General features: G+C 40.0%; 1 protein-coding gene across 3 annotated transcripts in view; it reads right to left on the bottom strand.

Moving 5' to 3' along the window:
• LOC109865657 (complement C3) overlaps positions 1 to 21,058 on the bottom strand; it is a 38,739-nt gene extending 17,681 nt beyond the window's left edge. Inside the window, exons 1-22 of one of the 3 annotated variants that reach the window (XM_031799212.1) lie at positions 20,938 to 21,058; positions 17,183 to 17,378; positions 15,035 to 15,203; positions 14,373 to 14,443; positions 14,085 to 14,173; positions 13,913 to 13,995; positions 11,018 to 11,105; positions 10,752 to 10,854; positions 10,476 to 10,596; positions 10,253 to 10,368; positions 9,908 to 10,060; positions 9,565 to 9,774; positions 9,029 to 9,223; positions 8,633 to 8,788; positions 7,072 to 7,201; positions 5,057 to 5,125; positions 4,548 to 4,742; positions 4,249 to 4,366; positions 4,047 to 4,126; positions 3,826 to 3,965; positions 3,439 to 3,651; positions 2,131 to 2,191 (exon numbers count right to left, since the gene is read on the bottom strand). In XM_031799212.1, the coding sequence (XP_031655072.1) occupies positions 2,131 to 2,191; positions 3,439 to 3,651; positions 3,826 to 3,965; positions 4,047 to 4,126; positions 4,249 to 4,366; positions 4,548 to 4,742; positions 5,057 to 5,125; positions 7,072 to 7,201; positions 8,633 to 8,788; positions 9,029 to 9,223; positions 9,565 to 9,774; positions 9,908 to 10,060; positions 10,253 to 10,368; positions 10,476 to 10,596; positions 10,752 to 10,854; positions 11,018 to 11,105; positions 13,913 to 13,995; positions 14,085 to 14,173; positions 14,373 to 14,443; positions 15,035 to 15,203; positions 17,183 to 17,378; positions 20,938 to 21,008 (2,827 nt within the window). In that variant the 5' untranslated portion in view covers positions 21,009 to 21,058. Of the gene's footprint in view, positions 1 to 2,130; positions 2,192 to 3,438; positions 3,652 to 3,825; positions 3,966 to 4,046; positions 4,127 to 4,248; positions 4,367 to 4,547; positions 4,743 to 5,056; positions 5,126 to 7,071; positions 7,202 to 8,632; positions 8,789 to 9,028; positions 9,224 to 9,564; positions 9,775 to 9,907; positions 10,061 to 10,252; positions 10,369 to 10,475; positions 10,597 to 10,751; positions 10,855 to 11,017; positions 11,106 to 13,912; positions 13,996 to 14,084; positions 14,174 to 14,372; positions 14,444 to 15,034; positions 15,204 to 17,182; positions 17,379 to 20,937 lie in introns of those variants that run through there. The other 2 variants (XM_020453991.2, XM_031799213.1) reach the window with 2 other exon arrangements.
• Between the last annotated feature and the right edge of the window lie 397 nt (positions 21,059 to 21,455).

Below are 21,455 nucleotides of genomic sequence, written 5' to 3'. Positions count from 1 at the left end.
TGATGTTACATTTGCAAAACTCTTGATTAACATAGAGATTCTGGGAACATCAGAAGGTGGGGGGAAATAAACAATATTCTGGTAATGCGACCAATTGAACATATGCGGTGGTACTTAATGAATATGATGTCAGTTCGGTTGTCATCTGAGACATTCTCATCAATGATAAGATGACAAACTCTACAGTGGAAAGTCTACACATCAGAGATATCGGAACCACATGGAATTGTTGTTCAATTTAAATGTTTGAAAATGAAATTATTTGTGATGGGATGAAATGTGATTTTAGCTTCTAAAATGTGAGATGTGGGTTTTCATAAGATAGGGCTGCTCACTCAGTGGCCCGCCCACGTGAAGAGACATAGGTTGTAAACTATGAAACACACCCTTTTTCTCCCTTCCTATATAAAGTCTTGACGACAATATAACCAGCTGTTCCAACGATGTGAGGACGACGGTCCTATGTCAGAATGGTTCAGATAATAACTACAGAACGAAGCCAACAACAGCATGAGCTTTGGTTGCAAATGGTATGAACTTTGAACTCTTATTCACTACAGAAGTGATACCTCCTAGCCGTTGAGTTAGCAACAGCAGATGCAACGAGGGGTAGGAAGGAACAGACAGAGTATCCCGTCTATCCAACGACGTTACTACAACGTATCCAATTGACAACCAGAGACATTCTTCAAAGGACTCGGCTTGGCAACACGGCCTTCCATCTACCACCAACCGCAGCTCAGAGTAAATATTTATTGCATTTTCCTTTTCCAAATGGGCGGTAATTTAGAATGCATAAGATACTGTATTTACGATAGCCCAGCTTCTTCCCTTTGTTCCTCAGTCTTACCGCTCCTTCACTCAAACCCAGCCCCTTTTCTTTTGTGTGACAAGCTGTCATATCTGTTTCGCCCGCTAGGGACGTTTTCCTTTATGATGTAATTTGTAATCAAGTTATGATTTAATTATGTATATGTGTAATTCTGTGTGATTAGTTAGGTATATAGTAAATAAATAATTAAACCCAATTTTGTATTGCTGATTCAAATTGTTAGCCAGGGTTTGTGCAGATAACTAAGAATTTACAACTTTCAGATGAGACTGAATTAAGGTGACGATTGATATTGATTGCTATTGATGTAAAATATTACGAGGTCCTTAAGAGTTTATTCGGAAGATAACAGCTCTATACAGTGCCTTGCGAAAGTATTCGGCCCCCTTGAACTTTGCAACCTTTTGCCACATTTCAGGCTTCAAACATAAAGATATAAAACTGTATTTTTTTGTGAAGAATCAACAGCAAGTGGGACACAATCATGAAGTGGAACGACATTTATTGGATATTTCAAACTTTTTTAACAAATCAAAAACGGAAAAATTGGGCGTGCAAAATTATTCAGCCCCCTTAAGTTAATACTTAGTAGCGCCACCTTTTGATGCGATTACAGCTGTAAGTCGCTTGGGGTATGTCTCTATCAGTTTTGCACATCGAGAGACTGACATTTTTTCCCATTCCTCCTTGCAAAACAGCTCGAACTCAGTGAGGTTGGATGGAGAGCATTTGTGAACAGCAGTTTCTTTATGTTTGAAGCCTGAAATGTGGCAAAAGGTCGCAAAGTTCAAGGGGGCCGAATACTTTCGCAAGGCACTGTAAATATTATTGTGGTGCCCGACTCTCTAGTTAATTGCATTTACATGATTAGCTCCATCAGGTGATATTAATTACCAAGAAATTATTTTATAGAATAGCATGTCATATCACTTAGTCCGGCATAGCCAAAGACACGACAGTTGTCTTAGGTTTCTCTTTATATAGTGTTGTCTCTCTTGTTGTGATGTGTGTTTTGTCCTATATATATATATATATATATATATATATATATATATATATATATATATATATATATATATTTTTTTTTATTATTATTATTATTCTTTTTTTTTATTACCCCAGCTCCCGTCCCCACGAGGCCTTTTGGTAGGCCATCATTATAAATAAGAATTTGTTCTTAACTGACTTGCCTAGTTAAATAAAGGTTAAATACAAATGTTTATTTTTTTTAACCGAATGGCAACACTGTCACTGGAACTATAAATCATTTACATCTGTATATGTTGCCATACACTCACCGTGTCTGGCAGGATCCAGTTCCACATTCTTCACCTGAAGACTTTTCCGCACCCCTTCGGCCTGTCATTGTTAGAATGAAAGCACTGTAATTTGCTCTTATGCTTATTTATCAACTCAACATATAGGTTTTTTGCTTGAATTACAACAATTCACCTGGTGGCCTAGGTTTTCCAAAAGGCTCGATAAAGTATTTACTTGTACAGCAAATAGGCCTACTTTTTATGGGAAAATTCTGGAATCATTGTTAAATAGCAAGGCTTTCCAGTTACCAAATATTCAAGGATCAACATCCACCACAAGGGTCAAGAACTGCCACATTTCATCATTAGTGGTGAGGCACCACTACAGTCTGGGGTTCGATGCCAGGCTGTGTGACAGCCAGTCGGGAGCTCCATATAAGGCGGCACATAATTGGCCAAGTTCCGACCGGGTTAGGGGAGGGTTTGGCTGGAGGGCTTTCCTTGGCTCATTGCACTCTAGCGTGTCTTTGTGGCGGGCCAGGCACCTGCAAGCTGACTTCGGTTGTGAGTTAAATGGTGCGGCTGGCTTCCGGGTTAAGCTATAGTGAATTAAGAAGCAGCACTACTTGGCAGTTCATGTATGTCCAACTTCCCACTCTTCTACACATAACTGAAGATTCACAAGTGCCTGGACAGGCAAACCCATTGTGTCAGATATTGAGAGCATCAAACAAATGCTTCCTGTTCTTCCATCTTATCATAAAGACAGGTGACTTCAAGGTACCAGAACATCTTGATTTGAGAATTGATACCAGTCCACTTTCCTCTTTTCCAGCAACACTAATTATTTTAAGTTTGACACCTTATTGGTTACAGTGTAGTTGGACGGCTGGGTACATGGATGGCACCAAATATTGGCAACCTGTACCTTGGATAGGTTGGGAAAGGTCACATTCTTAATAAGTCAAAATCTTGTTTCGATAACTTAGTCATTTGGAAACAGCTACATTGACTACAGAATGTTTCTGTGAAGGGCAAGGGCCCCTTCTCTATGTTGGCCCAGTGACTCTGTGAACGCCCCCCCCCCCCCCCCCCGTCTTATTGGTTATAATTGGATATAAAAAAAAATGTGGCACCTCATCTCAAATTGGTTGAGCGCCTTCCACTCTTCTCCAGGTGTTATCTCTTAGCATAACTGTAAGGTGGTAGCCCTCATTTGTTGAGGACTGGAATTTATGATTCAATCAATCAGATTCACACTGATCGACACATGTTCATATATAAATTCCATATCATCCTCAGGGTAGTTACTAGATAGATCTGTCAAGATGCAACGGTTTGCCTTACCACCACACGTAGCTCCTTCTTAACACCGTCTTGACCACCCCAATCTCGGACGGAGGCCTTCACCTCGATGGTATGGAGGCCCAACATCATGGGGATGATGACAAAGGGGACACTTCGTGTGGACCTGGGGTCCACCATAACAGTAACAACATACTTCCCCTTCTTGCTAGCAGAGCTGCACACATCTGATGTCTCCCTCAGTTCTACACGGACCTGCCATTAGGGTGGAGAGGTGATGTTGTCACATCATCGTGCATCTGATCAGATAAAAAACACACTGAATGGTATAATAGTAAGTATCATAATAATAATCAGGCGTCATACTGATTTTAGAATAAAATATTTGGGCTGGGTTGCGTGCCTGCTTTTAAATGACAATAAGCTTACGGTTATAGTGTCGTCCATGTAGTTGTGAAGAATGGCTTTGATTTCCAGCTGCTCATTGCGTACGGCAGAGTAGGGCAGCTTCAGATCAAGGAAGAAGTTCTTACGAACAATCAGCGTAAGGGGTTCAGACACACAGATTCCTATTGAGCAAGAGAGTTGCCATAAGATGTAGAAAGTGTAGCCACCAATATAGAAAGAGGGGCACAAATACATGACCGTACCATGTGTTTTGGACAGGCCAATAGCAGTGATCTGCCAGCTGGTGATGGAATCTGGTAAGTCAATTGATTTCTGTATAGCACTAAATGGCAAAAAGAGAGAGAGAGAAAATAAGTAGGATTTTATTTACATGGGAAAAGGGATATGCATAAGAACGCATTTTACTGTAGTGCATTGAACGATCTCACTCAATTCTGCTCTTACCACTCCTCATCTTTAGGACACTGTGGCAAAATCTCCTCATTCCATAGCCAACTCTCAGGGAAGAAGGAACGGGACTTGATTTCGTCAAAACTTTCGAATTGGTCATCCTCTATCTCACCTTACAAAGAGTGACAAGAAGTCAGACAGTTCCCATCACTGTGAATGTATTTCCCTTTTACACAGAAGGGAATACCAGTATACTTTAACATTCACATTCTGGTTTTGTTTATCCCTCTCGATTTCCATAGTGTGCAATTTTAGAATTGACAATTCCAGTCCACCACAGTTGTTTTACTTACTGCGGGCTAGTGTGAGCTGGTCAATCTTGGCCTCTTCGCCTTTGGTGACCATTTCTCTACAACATTTCAGGAAGGCTCCCACACACTCTGTTCCATCACTGATGTATTGGGATCGCCGCTCGCACGTGTAATCTAGAATGTTCTTCCTCATACCGTCCATGCAGCACTGTCTCTCCAGGCCTGTGTACAGGGTCGCTAGGACAGAGAGAAATGCATTAAAAGCTTTGGGAAACCCAGTAGTGAGAGTCACTTGAAGTTTGTTTAGTGACCAATCAGGACAGCAGTCTTCCTATTTCACAATTCGTTCTCATTCCCAGAGATTGAAAACATAAACAATAAAACACTATTTGACATCCTTACAACATATGTCTGTTTGGTAAGAAAGTAGTACTAAGTTCTACTAATAAATAAATAAATACATACATACATGGATACATACAGTACATAGTCAAAATAAAAACATCCAGTTTTATGATCAGGCATCACAAGCAGAGAAACTCTTGTCCTACCCATTGTGGTTCCGACATCATTTACAGTTACTGCTCGTCGTCTCCGTGAGTTGACAGGGCAGCTGGAGACTAAAGCACACAAAGAAGAAGACTGATGGATAAAACTTGCCAAGACAATATTAAGGACAAATCTATTAAGCCTACATCAACCAAACCTCACATTGAGAATGAAGATACTCTGGTGAAGTAATATATGATACACCAGCTGATAACTGGCTAAAATATTTATTTTAGTGTATTTACAAGTTAAGTAATAATACATGGGACTTCTTTGCAGAGTTGCAAATAAAAAGTAATATCTCAGACTGGCCAATAAAAATAAAAGATGAAGATGGGCAAAAGAACACAATCGCCTCTTCATTGTTGATGTTGAGACTGGTGTTTTGCGGGTACTATTTAATGAAGCTGCCAGTTGAGGACTTGTGAGGTGTCTATTTCTCAAACTAGACACTTTAATGTACTTGTCCTCTTGCTCAGTTGTGCACCGGGGCCTCCCACTCCTCTTTCAATTCTGGTTAGGGCCAGTTTGTGCTGTTCTGTGAAGGGAGTAGTACACAGCGTTGTATGAGATCTTCAGTTTCTTGGCAATTTCTCATATGGAATAGCCTTCCTATCGCAGAGCAAGAATAGACTGACGTGTTTCAGAAGAAAGCTCTTTGTTTCTGGCCATTTTGAGCCTGTAATAAAACCCCAAAATGCTGATGCTCCAGATACTCAACTAGTATAAAGAAGGACAGTTTTATTGCTTCTTTAATCAGACAACAGTTTTCAGCTGTGCTAACTTAATTGCAGAAGGGTTTTCTAATGATCAATTAGCCTTTTAGAATTATAAACATGGATTAGCTAACACAACGTGCCATTGGAACACAGGAGTGATGGTTGCTGATAATGGGCCTCTGTACGCCTATGTAGATATTCCATTAAAAAAAAATCTGCCATTTCCAACTACAATAGTCATTTACAACATTAACAATGTCTACACTATGTTTGTAATCAATGTAGCTTTTTTTGTAGCCAAACTGGAATTAAAGCCAGACTAATTCAGTGGCACAGATGGAACTACCGAGCAGAAGACACTGCATTGACAACCAAACCCAATTCATTATCACTAAATACTATTACATTTGAAATCAACCAGAGCTTGAAACAGTAGGCCTACAACATGAATTGTCTATTTAAGAAATAAGGCCAGAGGGCTGTGGTATATGGCCAATATCGATAGCAACAGTGTATCCATTTAGTTTTTAGGTTGAGATTTTTCAATAATCATTCTCACCATAGCATATTGGTAATACAAATATCGTAGGGAAGGGAAAGGGGGTACAACTGAATGCATTCAACTGAAATGTGTCTTCCGCATTTAACCAAACCCTCGCATGTGTCATAGCTAAGCAGGCCTTGGTTAAAACCCTGGATGGGAGACCAACGGGCAGCTTTTGATAGATCAATTCTCCAGTTGGAGGTGCGGCCCAGCCTGTAGTTTATCTTCTGATAGTGGATATAACGTTGAAGATCTGACGTTGTTTTAAAGATACAAATTCAAAGGTTTGTCTATGTTGACCTTTGGTTACCAAAGGACAATCCTGTGGTTGAAATTTCATCCTCAAAACAAGTTTACGTTGATGATTCAACTTCACAATACATTGACAAATTATGTTGAAACAATGTTGATTCAGCCAGTTTGTGCCCAGTGGGTAATGCCTCTATCAAACCAATCAAGTATTTTGCATGGGTGCCATTCCAAAGAGACATTGAGTAACAAAATAACAAGCTACTTAAACAGAGACACGGACAAAACAAGAAAAAGAGAATACACTAAATGCCTTTACTGAGGCAATCAAATCCGAGCACTGAATGCAATTGACTTTGACCATTACCATTCAAACTAGAAATCCAAACGTGAAGTTTGCCTGACTTCCAAAAGTCAAGTGAACGAGAGACTAGGCAGGCATGGCCACGCAAGACAGGCCTGAATGTGTATTGCAGCTTTTATGTAGAGGCCTTATGTCAAATACCTGTCCTCTGAGGGGTGCCCTTTGCAGTGTTGAATGCAAACACCAGCCCAGCATCGTAGAAAACCCCCATACTGTCTTTTCCACTCCCTGCAGTGCAGCCTGTGTCATGTTTCTCTATTATGTCCCAGATCTAAGGATGGATGCATCCACACACACACACACACACACACACACCACACACACACACACACACACACACACACACTTTACTATCCTTGTGGGGACAAGACAATTGATTCCCATTCAAAAGCCTATTTCCCCTAACCCCTAACCCAACCCTAAAACTAACCCCTAAACCTAACCTCTAAACCTAAAATAGCCTTTTCCTTGTGGGGACCGACAAAAATTCCCCCACTTGTTCCGACCTTTCCTATTTTACTATCCTTGTGGACTTCTGGTCCGCACAAGGACAGTAAAACCAAAAACACACTTACACACAAATCAGCTAAGTTCCAAAACATTCCCAAGTGTTGGTGGGCAAGTAGGGTGCAATCTTCTGTATGGTCAAAGATTACAAAAAAGTTTACAAAAAAAAAAGAGTACAAATGAAAATGTTGCATCTATCAAAAATCTATTTATCATATTGTTTTAAATATAAGAGTTGAATTCTCTCGCACATTAATTTGATTTATCAAACCAACCAGTTTCCCGAGTACAATTATGTTAAATACCCACATGGCCTTTTTTTTTTTAATACACATGAAAGATTACATTTAAAAAAACACGTCACTTTTTTTTTTTATACCCACATGAAATACATTCAGTGGGGGTCTGAAATGATGACACCATTGATAAAGATGAGCAATAAAAATTTGTTAAATAAATAAAATATTCTATGCTCCAAAAAAATTGGGAAATTATATTATTTAATACATTTCTCTGCGAAATAAATATTGTTTAACATCTTTTTTCTTCTTCATCTAGATAAGGTAGGGGTCAAGATTATTGACACCCCTAAAGATTCTTACGAATAAAGGGGTTTAGTATTTGGTCCCCTATTGCTAGTACACAATGACTACATCAAGCTTGCTTTTGAAGTTCCAATAACAGGCGAGATTAGCATGTCTTGGGGGGTATAATCTTTGACCCTCTCATCATCATCATTCACAATTCATTCAGGATTATCTGTATACTATTTACAAAACCAAAACGAACTGCAAATTCATCCAACAAGTTTGTAGAGTCACAAGGTTGATGTACTGTAGTCATTGCGTGCTAGGAATATAGGCCCAAACACTAAACTTTTGACTACTTTATTCATAAGAATCTTTAGGGGTGTCTATAATTTTGACCCCTACCTAATTTTTGTTACAAAATCTCTTTCTCTGAGCAATTGTGTTAGTATAAAAAAATATGTTTTGGCATGCAATATAGCTCAGTATTTATTTTATACAGTCAATATTGCTCATCTGTTTCAAGCGTGTCAATAATTTCGGATACCACTGTAGGTATGGACTAATATCAATAAGTGAACAATTATGCACAATTTAGATGACAAGGATCAAAGAGTATCATTAATTAGCTGGCTGAAGTAGGGAAAGTTCAGTCTGCAGTTATTCACCTTAGTCTGAGTAAGTCGGCTTTTGTCATTCAGGACGTAGACCCCCTTATCCACGGCCACAAGTCCCACCTTGGCCCCTGGATCACCAATGATAGACAGGGTGACTCTTTTCTGAGGTGCATAACTACCACTGTGTCTGACATCCTTCACTTTTAGCTACAGTATGGCACACAAAGACGGAGGTCATGTTTGAGAAGTCCTGAATGCAACACCTCACACTGAAATACTAACACAGTAAGGAACCATTTTTAAGAGGGGGAGACAGGCACATGGGTATAACAGTAGAAAGGGTGGACACAGTTTGAGCCCCGCTCTCTGGTGGAGAGTGGTAGATGTGACTAGAGAACAGTGTTACCACTAGACGATGGGCTCTGCACAGTAAGGCAACATTCTTACCAATCCCATGCACGTGTCCTTGACGTCGATCCACACAGAGTCAGACACAACCTCATTATGGCCCACGTGGTAATACGCCACGACCCGGAAGGAGGGGATCATATCCTTGTTCACCACCAGAGGCAGTGACATCAGTCCCTGTCCCTTATTCCACTCTATCTTTTGGGATTTGATGAGCTGTCCCTTGCTCAAGATCTGTGAACACAGAGACCGATAACTGACAGTAATCCTCCCTACGGGGATGACAAACTGGCACTAAGGGAATAAATTACCAACCAGGGATGGGTGGAGTCAGTGAGTTCATGGTTTAAGTAAGGAACAAGACCCAGGTTATTGTTCCTTCCTCAAAGCAGCACCTCTGTGCTTTTACGTTTTTTCAAAAACAACAAAAAATATAGATATATTGGTTTACATACCACACTTGAATACAATAAATACACACCATGTAGCATTTTTACCCTGTAATGTTGCCAACCAATGCACCCCAGCTCGGTAAAATACACAAGTCTATGTGGTTAAAGTTGACCAGTACACACCAGGAAGGTTATCTCATGATTGTTATTTTGGGCCGAGGGACTGCTGCCGAGGCTTAGGTCTACTTTGAGTTGATCTTTGATTTTGACATCTGTAGAATGGATGTGTATGTGAATGTAGTTCTGTGAATTGTCTTTTGTTTGATAGGGTTTGGCAGTCATCTTCTGTGTGCCCTGCCTGTCATCCCCAAGTCCGTCGACTTTGGTTTTCACCTGTGTGGAAATAGAGTAACAACATGAACGACTACAAGGCGTCAACACTGTGATTGATACAGAACAAAAAGCCAAAACAGACATGCACACATAATTGGATTGCGGCTTAGAGAAGTTTTAGTTTTGAACTTGCCGTGATTGGCAGCTCAGAATCCCCCGCTTTCGTGTTAATGGTTATTTTGGCAATACCATTGTCATGGGTCTTCCCCAGCACTTTTTGGTCTTTTTGTAAAACCTCCACATCGATATCTTTGGCTGGAGAATCGTCTGGATTGGTCACATACACCTAATAGTACAAATGGAAAGAGGTACAATTAGACCAATAGGTAGGAAAGACAGTGTAAGCCCAATATATCATCCTACCCCTTGACCACAGTTACCAGGTGGGTTCCCTGGTTAAAAGAACTGGGCAACACTTTGGAATAGCATAGTAATTGAGTTAATGTAGAACACAGTGATTGAATGTTCTTAAATGTACCGAGACATCATACGGCATTCCTGGTTTGAAGTACGGCGGGGTCTTCTTGAAGTGAATGCTATACGGTGACTTGACTATGAAGATTCCCTTCTTCTCTGCTTTCACCATCTCACTCCCTGAGGGATTAAAACCCAACACCTTCCCTGTTCTGAGACTGAACACAAACGCACACTTCAAAAGATGCAAACGTATGCACGTACCACAACTTACAGCCTCTACTTACCTGTGTCCGTTAGCACATTGACTGATATGTATAGGGATTTATGCAAAAGCTTATTGATGTCTGTAAAAGTTGTTTTAATGTGCTGTCTCTTCAGTACCGCTTTGCCCACTCCTTCCTTAAGCTGCATTTGAAAGAAACAAAGACAAGATGTCCATCTGTCAGACTTGTGTTATTCGAGCTATAGAGCTAATCAAATATAGACTACCCATGGTGAATGTTTGAATACCCGTATGTGTATCATCCAAATATACTCCCTCCCATATTACATGCACAAACCTCCACTCTCTGGAGAGAGCCAGGAAAACTCGTCCTGTCAACTCCTTGGATCACCCCGAACACCACAAAACAAACTCCTTTCACAGGCTCCTCAAACAGGTACCTTCCGACACAAACCATACAGTAATATCACCACAGAGAATTCAGGGGGAGGGAAACAGATAGAGGAGTACTATAAATGACATGAAACGTTAAGTAGCTATTTTAGCAATAGTTACCATGGAAATAACTATAAATATATTTTGACATTCTACAATGGCTCCAACCTGGCATTAATGTTGACCGTTAGCTCATCATCGTCAACGTAGAAGAAGGACTTGCTCACTGTCAATTTGACTTCAAAGCTGGGTAGAACTAGATAGGAAGTTAGTTATGAATTAATTTACTGAACAAAAATATAAACGCAACATGTAAAGGGTTGGTTTCTTCTGTGAAATAAAAGATCCTAAAAAATGTCCAAACTCACCATATTTCTCTAAAATGTTGTTCAAAATTTTTGTATACATCCACGTTAGTGAGCATTTCTCCATTGTCAAATAATCCACCCGCATATCAAAAAGCCTTTGCTGGGGACAATAAAAGGTCACTAAAATGTGCAGTTTTGTTACACAACACAGATGTCTCAGGTTGTGAGGGAGCGTTGCACTGCAGGAATGTCCACCAGAGCTGTTGCCAGAGAATTTAATGTTCATTTCTCTACCATAAGCCACCTCCAACATCATTTCAGATTAGTTGGCAGTACGTCCAACCGGCCTCACAACTGCAGACCACATGTAACCAGCCAACCCCAGGACCTTCACACCCGGCTTAAGTGTTGGATTCTAACTTAAAATATCCTTGTTCATGTTACCATATTAGAACTGGGTGTATAGAAATCTACTGAGTGAGAAAGGGGAGTGCAGAAAGTTTACATTCTGTCCATACAGCGACTGCCGGGAGAATAGCTATGGCATTGTCTCTGTCTCCTGATCTCCTATTGCTTACATTTTGTTTTTGTCAAATCTCATGTATCCTATGGAGAGAGGCAAAGAGTAACAGTCTGGTTTCAGTCACTGATAAGGTTGTATAGCCGTGGATTAGGGAGGAGTGAGGAATGTGGGCCAAGGTCAGGTCAGATGAAGTGAGAAGGAACAGTCACCACTTAAATTCCTGCCTAGCAACAGACTCCGCCTAGAAGGAGGGTATAAATATATGTGCCTGTGTAAACATGTCTTTTCAGCTGTTTGACCAAGTGGGTGAATAAACTTGGTTTGAGCTTTGACTAGTTGTCCGTTAGTTTTTCACTCTGTTTGTCAGAACACCATCCCCCAACATAGCTGATGAACCTATGAATTTGCTGAAGAATTTCTGCACAAACTGTCAGAAACCGTCTCACGGAAAATCCTCTGCATTCTCATCGTCCTCACCAGGATCTTGCACTGACTGCAGTTTGGCGTTGTGACCGACTTCAGTGGGGAAATGCTCACCTTCGATGGCCACTGGCACGCTGAAGAAGTGTACTCTTCACAGATGAATCCCAGTTTCAATTGTACCTGGTAGATGGCTGACAGCGTGTATGGCGTTGTGGAGTGGTTTGCGGATGTTAACATTGTGAACAAAGGGACTTGTACACAAGGATCTGTACACAATTCCTGGAAGCTGAAATGTCCAAGTTCTTCCATGCTCAATGTCACAAATTGGGCATGTTTGGGATGCTCTGGATTGACGTGTACGACAGCGTGTTCCAGTTCCGCCAATATCCAGCAACTTCGCACGGCCTTTGAAGATGTGTGGGACAACATTCCAATCAACAGCCTGATCAACTCTATGAGAAGGAGATGTGTCCGCTGCATGAGGCAAATGTTGGTCACACCAGATACGGACTGGTTTTCTGATCCACGCACCAACCTTTTTTTGAAGGTATCTGTGACCACCAGATGCTTACAGTGCATTCGGAAAGTATTCAGACCCCTTGACTTTTTCTACATTTTGTTGCTTTACAGCCTTAATCTACACACAATACCCCATAATGACAAAGTGAAAACAGGTTTTTAGACATTTTTGTAAATGTATTTAAAATAAAAACAGAAATACCTTAGACTCTAAATTTTGCTCAGGTGCGTGTTTCCATTGATCATACTTGAGATGTTTTTACAACTTGATTGGAGTCCACATGTGGTAAATTCAATTGATTGGACATGATTTGGAAAGGCACCCACCTGTCTACATCTATTTCTGCAGCATTTAAGATCCCCAAGAACAGTGGCCTCCATCATTCTTAAATGGAAGAAGTTTGGAACCACCAAGACTCTTCCTATACCTGGCCACCTGGCCAAACTGAGCAATCGAGGGAGAAGGGCCTTGGTCAGGGAGGTGACCAAGAACCCTATGGTCACTCTGACAGAGCTCCAGAGTTTCTAAAAACCTGTTTTTCCTTCGTCATTATGGGGTATTGGGTGTAGATTGATGAGGGGAAAAAACGATTTAATCAATTTTAGAATAAGGCTGTAACGTAACAAAATGTGGAAAAAGTCAAGTGGTCTGAATACTTTCCGAATGAACTGTATCAGCATTCCCAGTCATGTGAAATCCATAGATTAGGGCCAAATGTATTTATTTCAATTGACTGATTTCCTTATATGAATTGTAACTAAGTAAAATCTTTTAAATTGTTGCATGTTGGTTTATATTTTTGTTAAGTTCATGTAGTTTACATAGGCCCTATTTACTCTGTACAAACACTCCGTCCTAGACAAGCGAGGCCTGTTCTTAAAAGGCCAATTCCACCTCTTTTCATCTAATTGAAAACGGTGCATTTCTATGTTTTATAGAAAGAACAAACAAAAAAATATTCCCAATGACATCAGAGATTAAAACATAAAAAAAAAAAAGTGATTTTCAATCATTTTATTATCATCATATTTTCAGTGATGTGGGGAGAAAGAAAATAACCTCCCTCTGGCTAGAAACAGGTTTTGAAAATCACTGTTTTTCTTACTTTTAATCCTACCCTATTATGTCATAGAGAAGCATCTTTTAGGAACATTCTTTTCATATCTTTTTAACCACAGATCATAGAAACGTGTCATTTTCACATATGGAGACTGGAAATGAATATGAGGTTGAAAAGTGGCGTAATTGTCCTTTTAATAAAAGGCCACCCAAACCAATACCCTTCTTACCATATTCTTTCACCTCGAAATCTGCAGTGAAGTTCTTCTGTGGGCTGTTCTTAAACTTGGCCACGACTTTCCAGTTTCCAAAGCTATATAAAAAGAGAATGAGAGCAGAAGAGTTCACAGGCAAAAGTTTTCCTGATAAGTGTGTTAGGATGATTGAATAGCACAAAAAAACCTGGGGATTTCTGGGACAGGGAAGACTCTAGATGTCATCCCATCATCTGGTTTGAAATATTCCTGCAGTAAGGTGATTCCAGCAGGGTTCTATAAATAATATACATGAAATGTGAAAGACTAACATAAATGGATCACAGATAATTAATCTGTTACTACGCAAGACTGACAGTTGTAAACATGAGTAATGTCAGAAAAAAACTATTTTGACAACTGGCCATATGCATCGACCACCACTAAGGAAGCATTGTCAATGCAGTTACATTTATTGTGAGGACTACTTACTTACCATAATTTCCACATTGATGCTATCCGTTACAGGCTCTAAACCGGAGTTTAAACTGAAGACTCTGTATTTAACTGAAACAATATTACTGAATTAATACACTAAGAATGTAGTTTAAGATGTTAGGTTTTTATAGAGTAACACCTTTTTATCTGTGGATTAAGTAGAGAAACACGATTTTGACTGCGGATCAAAATTCTACAAAGATCTGGTAAAAAAAGGACCACATGCATTTCAGGTAAAGTAACACCCCAATGTTCATCTCCCAGCTAGCTAGCTAAATGTCCATGAATGTTTCGACCCGACCCCAAATTAATCAAATTGATTCACAGGGGCAGACATTATTAGCCAGATAATGATCATTCAGCGCAAAAAAAAGACAAGTTAAACAGGCCCACTGGGCTAAAAATGGACCGACCCATCTGGCATTTCGAGCAAATGCCAGATGGGTCGGTCCATTTTTAGCCCAGTGGGCCTGTTTAACTTGTCTTTTGTTTGCGCTAAATGATCATTATCTGGCTAATAATGGGGGCCCCAAGAAAATTAAAAATGGGCCGGTGTGTTAGGAATACCAGGGCCGATTTCTGGTCCCAGTCCGCCACCGAGCATAAGTGGTTGCTGAGCGATGCTAATTCGAAGTCTTTAGGTCAGTGGGCTCAGCATACCTGTACTTTCCGGCGTGTAAATGGTTTTGTCCATTTGTATAAATATGTAGCCGGTTTGAAAGGAGACCAGGACTACTTTCTCAAGCTTGTGGCTTGGGAACTGAGCGTACAGGTTCACATACTGGCTCCCTGTGTAGTCCTCATCAAAGAAGTCAGGTCCCTCCGGGATCTGACAAGTTGGAGAAAACACAAGTGATTTTTTGTGCAAAGTTCACAACCATAGGTATAATTGTGAAATTAATAACTTATGAAGATACAGTCCCGTCAGAGAGTATTCATGCCCCTTGACTTATTCTACATTTTGTGTTACAGCCTGAATTCAAAATTGACTAAAAATATATATTTTTCTACCCATCTAAACACAATATCCCATAATGGCAAAGTGAAAACATGTTTTTAGAATGTGATGGAGCTTAGAGGGTGGGTGTGTGAAGGTCGGTATATTTCTGCTCGTTGCCTACATCTGCTGGCCAGGAGAGAGGATGGCCTGGAAGGGTAAAGAGCCTTGTAAAGGTAACCTTTATTTAACTAGGCAAGTCAGTTAAGAACAAATTCTTATTTACAATTAATTTACAATAAAAAAATTAATTAATTAAATAATTTACAATTATTTATCACAGACGGTTGTGATACAGCCTGGATTCAAACCAGGGTGTCTGTAATGACGCCTCTAGCACTGAGACGCGGTGCCTTAGACCGCTGCGCCTCTCCGGAGCCCCAAAATTAGATTGGAAGTTGGGTGGTGGCTGTTTTAACCTAGCTTTGGCCAGATCTGTTTTTGGTCTGGAGCTGACATGCAGGGCCCTCCAATACTGGGAGGGATATCGAGCCCAACTGGACAGGAACCTACCGGACGTTACTTGGCCGTAGACTGACCCCAGTAAGGACCAGCCTGTTGGATTTCTGTTATCTTTTGTTGGATACGCCGGTAAACAGCGTAGCTGTCCGGTAGCAGAGAGGGACCGGAAGACCTGTGTAGAAAGGCTCAAAGGACACCCGATATACAGTGGGGCAAAAAAGTATTTAGTCAGCCACCAATTGTGCAAGTTCTCCCACTTAAAAAGATGAGAGGCCTGTAATTTTCATCATAGGTACACTTCAACTATGACAGACAAAATGAGAAACAAAATCCAGAAAATCACATTGTCGGATTTTTTATGAATTTATTTGCAAATTATGGTGGGAAATAAGTATTTCCAGCAACAGCCCCAAAACATCACTGCTCTAGAGGAGATCTGCATGGAGGAATGGGCCAAAATACCAGCAACAGTGTGTGAAAACCTTGTGAAGACTTACAGAAAATGTTTGACCTCTGTCATTGCCAACAAAGGGTATATAACAAAGTAATGAGATAAACTTTTGTTATTGACCAAATACTTATTTCCCACCATAATTTGCAAATAAATTCATTAAAAATCCTACAATGTGATTTTCTGGATTTTTTTTCTTCTCATTTTGTCTGTCATAGTTGAAGTTGGCTACATCTGCTGGCCAGGGGAGAGGATGGCCCGGAAAGGTATGAGCCTAATTGAACACACCTGTAGTTTGGAGGTTGGGTGGTGGCTGGACATGAACCTAATGGACATTACTTGGCCGTTGACCTGACCCCAGTAAGGACAAGCCTGTTGGATTTCTGTTTACTCTTGTTGTATACACTGGTAAACAGCTTAGCTGTCCAGTAGCAGAGATGGACCGGAAGACCTGTGTAGAAAGGTTCAAAGACGAGCTAGGTTTTCCTCTAGGATTTTGCCTGTGCTTAGCTACATTCCGTTTCCTTTTTATCCTGAAAAAGTCCTTAATGATTACAAGCATACCCATAACATGATGCAGACACCACTATGCTTGAAAGTATGGAGAGTGGTACTCAGTAATGTCTTGTATTGGATTTGCCCCAAACATAACAATTTGTATTCAGGACAAAAAGTGAATTGTGCAGCTGCAACTTATGTTATTATTTTTACTCCTAAACTCTAGGTTTGCCATAAGAAAGGGGTTGAATACTTATTGACTCAAGACATATCAGCTTTTACCTGTTTTTTTCATCAATTTTAAATTCAGTCTGTAACATATTATGTGTAAAAAGTCGAGGGGTGTGAATTCTTTCTGAAGCCATTTAATTTATGTGAGGAAACATGTATAAAGACTTACTTTAATGTCCTTAAGTGCCTGGTATTTGTTCACTGAATTCAGGGACACACTTGTGGTGTAAAGCAATTTATTTTGCGCAGGGAAGTTCATCACCTTGATTTGGACATTGAGGTCATCCCCTGAGTAACCTTGAGCTTCAACAAAGACCCTTTCCATGCTACCCACCCGTAGAGGGTTAGGAGCAGACATGACATACCTGCAGTGATGAAGAGAGGGGAAAGGATGATTCAAAATATGGAGGGTGGAATATTGATTTGTGCTTGACTAAGCCCGGGATGTAATTCAGGGCAGGTCACAGCACACTATAACACACTTTAAAGGTCATTTACAGTTGACCTGACATGGGCAGCATTTACCATGAATGTGATCTCCACGAACGTTGGGAAAAATGTATTTTAAAGGCATATTGTTGGCTGTTTAGTGCACCATACTATAACACACCTTGCACTGAATCACAGGCTAGACGTTTTTGTTATGGAATGACTGACATCTGATCAATGTGTACATGCATCTGTCTGCGTGTGTGTTTTTGGGGAATCTGTCTGCAGATACATGCTGTGTTTGGAGCCGTGTAATAATCCATTTTTAGTTCCCATTTCTCACACCATTCATAAAGTATAGCAAACTGCTGAGAAATGTATTACCTCTGAACAAGGTTCCAAACCAGTAGACTTATTCAGCCATTCTGGGATGTCTAGTAGGCTAATGCTTCACTGACCCCTCTATGCAAACTTTGGGTTAAAAAATCCTATAAACAGAATATGTTTTTTGTCAACCAAATATGTTGTTGATTTCAGTTGATTTGGCCATTGATAGGCACAACTGTCCATCAATCAAATGTATTTATAAAGCCCTTTTTACATCAGCAGATGTCACAAAGTGCTTACACAGAACCCAGCCTAAAACTCAAAAAGGAGGAAGTAATTTAGATGTAGAAGCACAGTAGCTAGGGAACACTCCCTAGAAAAGTTGGGAACCTAGGATGAAACCTAGAGGAACCTGGCTCTGAGGGGTGGCCAGTCCTCTTCTGGCTGTGTCAAGTGGAGATTATAAGAGTGCATGGCCATTAAAGACAGATCGTTCTTCAATATGTTCAAACGTTCATAGATGACCAGCAGGGTCAAATAATAATCAGTGGTTGTAGAGGGTGCAATAGGTCAGCACCTCAGGAGTAAATGTCAGTTGGCTTTTCATAGCCGAGTATTCAGAGGTCAAGGCGGTGGTTAAACAAAGACGATGTTTGTAGAGGTCGTTTAAAGACAACTAACCCATAGATTACAGTTTCTTCGGGCCCATAGACTACTTTTAGGGTGATGATCCTCTTAACATCAAGTTGTAAAATCCCGAACTTTCCCTTTGATTTAAAAAGTGAACAATCTCTTTAAGAATTTCCCCCCTCCTTTTTTATAAAATATTGTACTTTTTTGTGTAATTGCAGGAAATAAAAATGTAACTTGTGTGTCATAACATGATGGTACCTGCAGTGGCCATGCAAACAAAACATGAATAAATTCACAACGCATGCACAGTAACTGGTAAACAAGTTGTATGGCACAAATCACGTTTCCATACACAGTTTTTACGTAAGTAAAGTCATATCATATTAAATTTTTAAAAATCACAACAGCTCATGGAAACAGGAAGTTTCGGTATAATTTTATAAATGCAAACAGATCCTTGTCAGTAAATATATATTATACGATAAATTGCGGTGGACACGCCTTTATAAACAAATATTGATATAATAACCATCATATCGTACTAGACTTGGAGTCACGAAGATATGGTGTCCTCCCACTATGACTCGGCAAACCATACTGTTTACTGGGCTACTGATGAAATAAATGAGGATGAACTTCACAGGGTGGTGAAAGTGCACAGTGATCTTGATGCTCCATTCCAATAAATATTGAGGGTCTTATTCTGGCGATATCATGACAAATAAAAATATTATTGCTCTTATCCATAATAATCTCATCATCTAGACTAGCCTACCCGCACCGTATCTGCGAGCTGTTGGCTAGAGCAGTGATTCTCAATTTGGGGGGTCGCGACCCCCACGTGCAGCACTTCCGCAGTGATGAAATGGCTAGCTACATTTTCACGCTGCACATACTCACTCACTGACCAAAACAATAACAATTCTCACCCCACACATACCCACTTCAAGCGGAGATTGCTTTGTTTTTTTTCGGAGAACAAGTTACCTCTGGCTGAACATTTCGTTTGTGAGGAGTAGCTCACAAAGTTTGCCTACCTGGTGGATATTTTTTAGAATCTGAATTCGCTCAAAGTGTCAACGCAAGGGACGGTCGAGATTTGGAATCTGATCAACAAAGCACACAGCGACACACTGAAAAAAACTGTTAAACAGCATCTTGTCAAGCACAGAAAAACAGGTAAATTAGTTATTGTTCAGTATGTTAATCAACTCTGACATTCATATTACATTTTATTGAACTGGTTAAAAATGTACACCTTTTCAAGGTTGTGAAGCTATTCATTCGATGTCATATTCTGAATCTGATAATTTATTACACCCACTCCTGAACTGGTTGCCTAATTAAATGGCTTATTCTCTTGAATTGATAATAAATGTTTTCTTAGTTAATATGGCTGTGTAATGACTTTCTTTTATACCATAATTGTAGAAAAGGCCCATGGAGTTGGTGGAATAATCCTTTAATTCATTGCCATTTACTCAGCTGGGCCAGGGGCGCTTTAATTAGGTCAGGTGGAAATGTCCGACAGATCTCAACTCCATAAAAGGAGGAAATTGCCATCGCCTGATCTCGCTGCTTTCTCTTGCTTAACTCCATCTGATCCAGAAGTTCTGTGCGCCCATGAATCCATCGACTCTGTTACCTTTCATCTGAATTATCTGTGGCGATCGGGAGAGTGGGCCATTCAGTTACTGTTAATAGTTATTCATTCGGCTTGGAGCGCACGCTTCAAACATATTGTGTAATGTGAATTGTCAATGATCACGGCCCTACGGATCATGCAATCGATATGGTTCATATGTATTGACATTAATTATATGTACACATGAAGACAATTGAAAGAGTGAAATGAGAAACGTCATTGTTTGCTAACTGATTGACTTTGATAATGGGGATTATAGCTTGTATAACCATTCACTGTTTGTATTCTAGTAGCCCGTTGAGCCAGAGTCTATTTTGCAAGTGAAGTCTGTCCAAGAAGGCAGCTGCAATACAACATTACAAAATGTAGCTGCAATATAACAGTCCATAATATTGGGTCGTGACTCATTTGTCATGGTCAATTTTGTTAGTCCCCAGGCAAAATCAGTTGAGAACCACTGGGACATGTGCCAAAACCAGATTAGGCACATTTGCTATTTAGCGCAACAGTTTTTGTGACAAAACTATTGGTACTGTTGAAAATGCAATGGAAAAATATTGAACTTCAGATTTAGATTTTGTACATGACAACTTAAACAAAAAAGTACATTTTGTGTGCGCTACATCATTACACCCTGATTTGTATCCACAAAAAGTCAATGTTACCCGCAACAAGTCCTTTAAAATTTCGCATGAAAATCTGTCTCCAATTAGATGGAAATCTATCTATTAATACTATAATTTTTTGAAGTAATATTTATTATTCATCAATGTTTCTATGACACGTTTTACCATGACAATTCTAGGAAGGATGGCTGATGTATTGCCTTTAGAATTGTGGCACCAAATGTTCTACCACATTGAAAACGATTGTATTTATGATGTACTCACAGCACTTCACCATTGGAGAGGAGAGGGAGAGACAGAGCCACAGCGGCCAGCAACACTAGCTCCACCAGCATAATGTGGGTCTGATTCAAGCCCAAATTAAATTGCTTCACCCAGGCTCAAGCTTTTATCGTGGCATTTTCCCAGACCATAACTCAGTTCTGCTTTTGACCCTCCCCTTTTGGACGAGTGCCAGACAACATGTTCACCCTCCCACCCTGTATTTCTTCTTATCAGAATTGGGAATTTACAGGAACAGAGAGATACAGTACAAGACACCCTTAAACCTTACTTCTACCACCTAATTAATTGAGACATTATCTTAACTGTGTGTAATTGTTTATTTATTGCTGTTACAGTTTTTCCCAATTGCTAAAACACAATTTTGCAAACTAGGCTGGTTTTATCAAAATACTTAACACAATTCACAAAACCACACATCCAAACTGCAAAATACCTCAGATCCTGCAAAATGAAGCACTGCAACCAAAACTACATATAGCATTATCAAAATCAAATGT

The sequence above is a fragment of the Oncorhynchus kisutch genome, linkage group LG20 (assembly GCF_002021735.2).
Source record: "Oncorhynchus kisutch isolate 150728-3 linkage group LG20, Okis_V2, whole genome shotgun sequence".
Lineage (NCBI taxonomy): Eukaryota > Metazoa > Chordata > Actinopteri > Salmoniformes > Salmonidae > Oncorhynchus > Oncorhynchus kisutch.
Note: the sequence above shows the minus strand (reverse complement) of the source record. Positions and strands in the feature narration are given on the sequence as shown.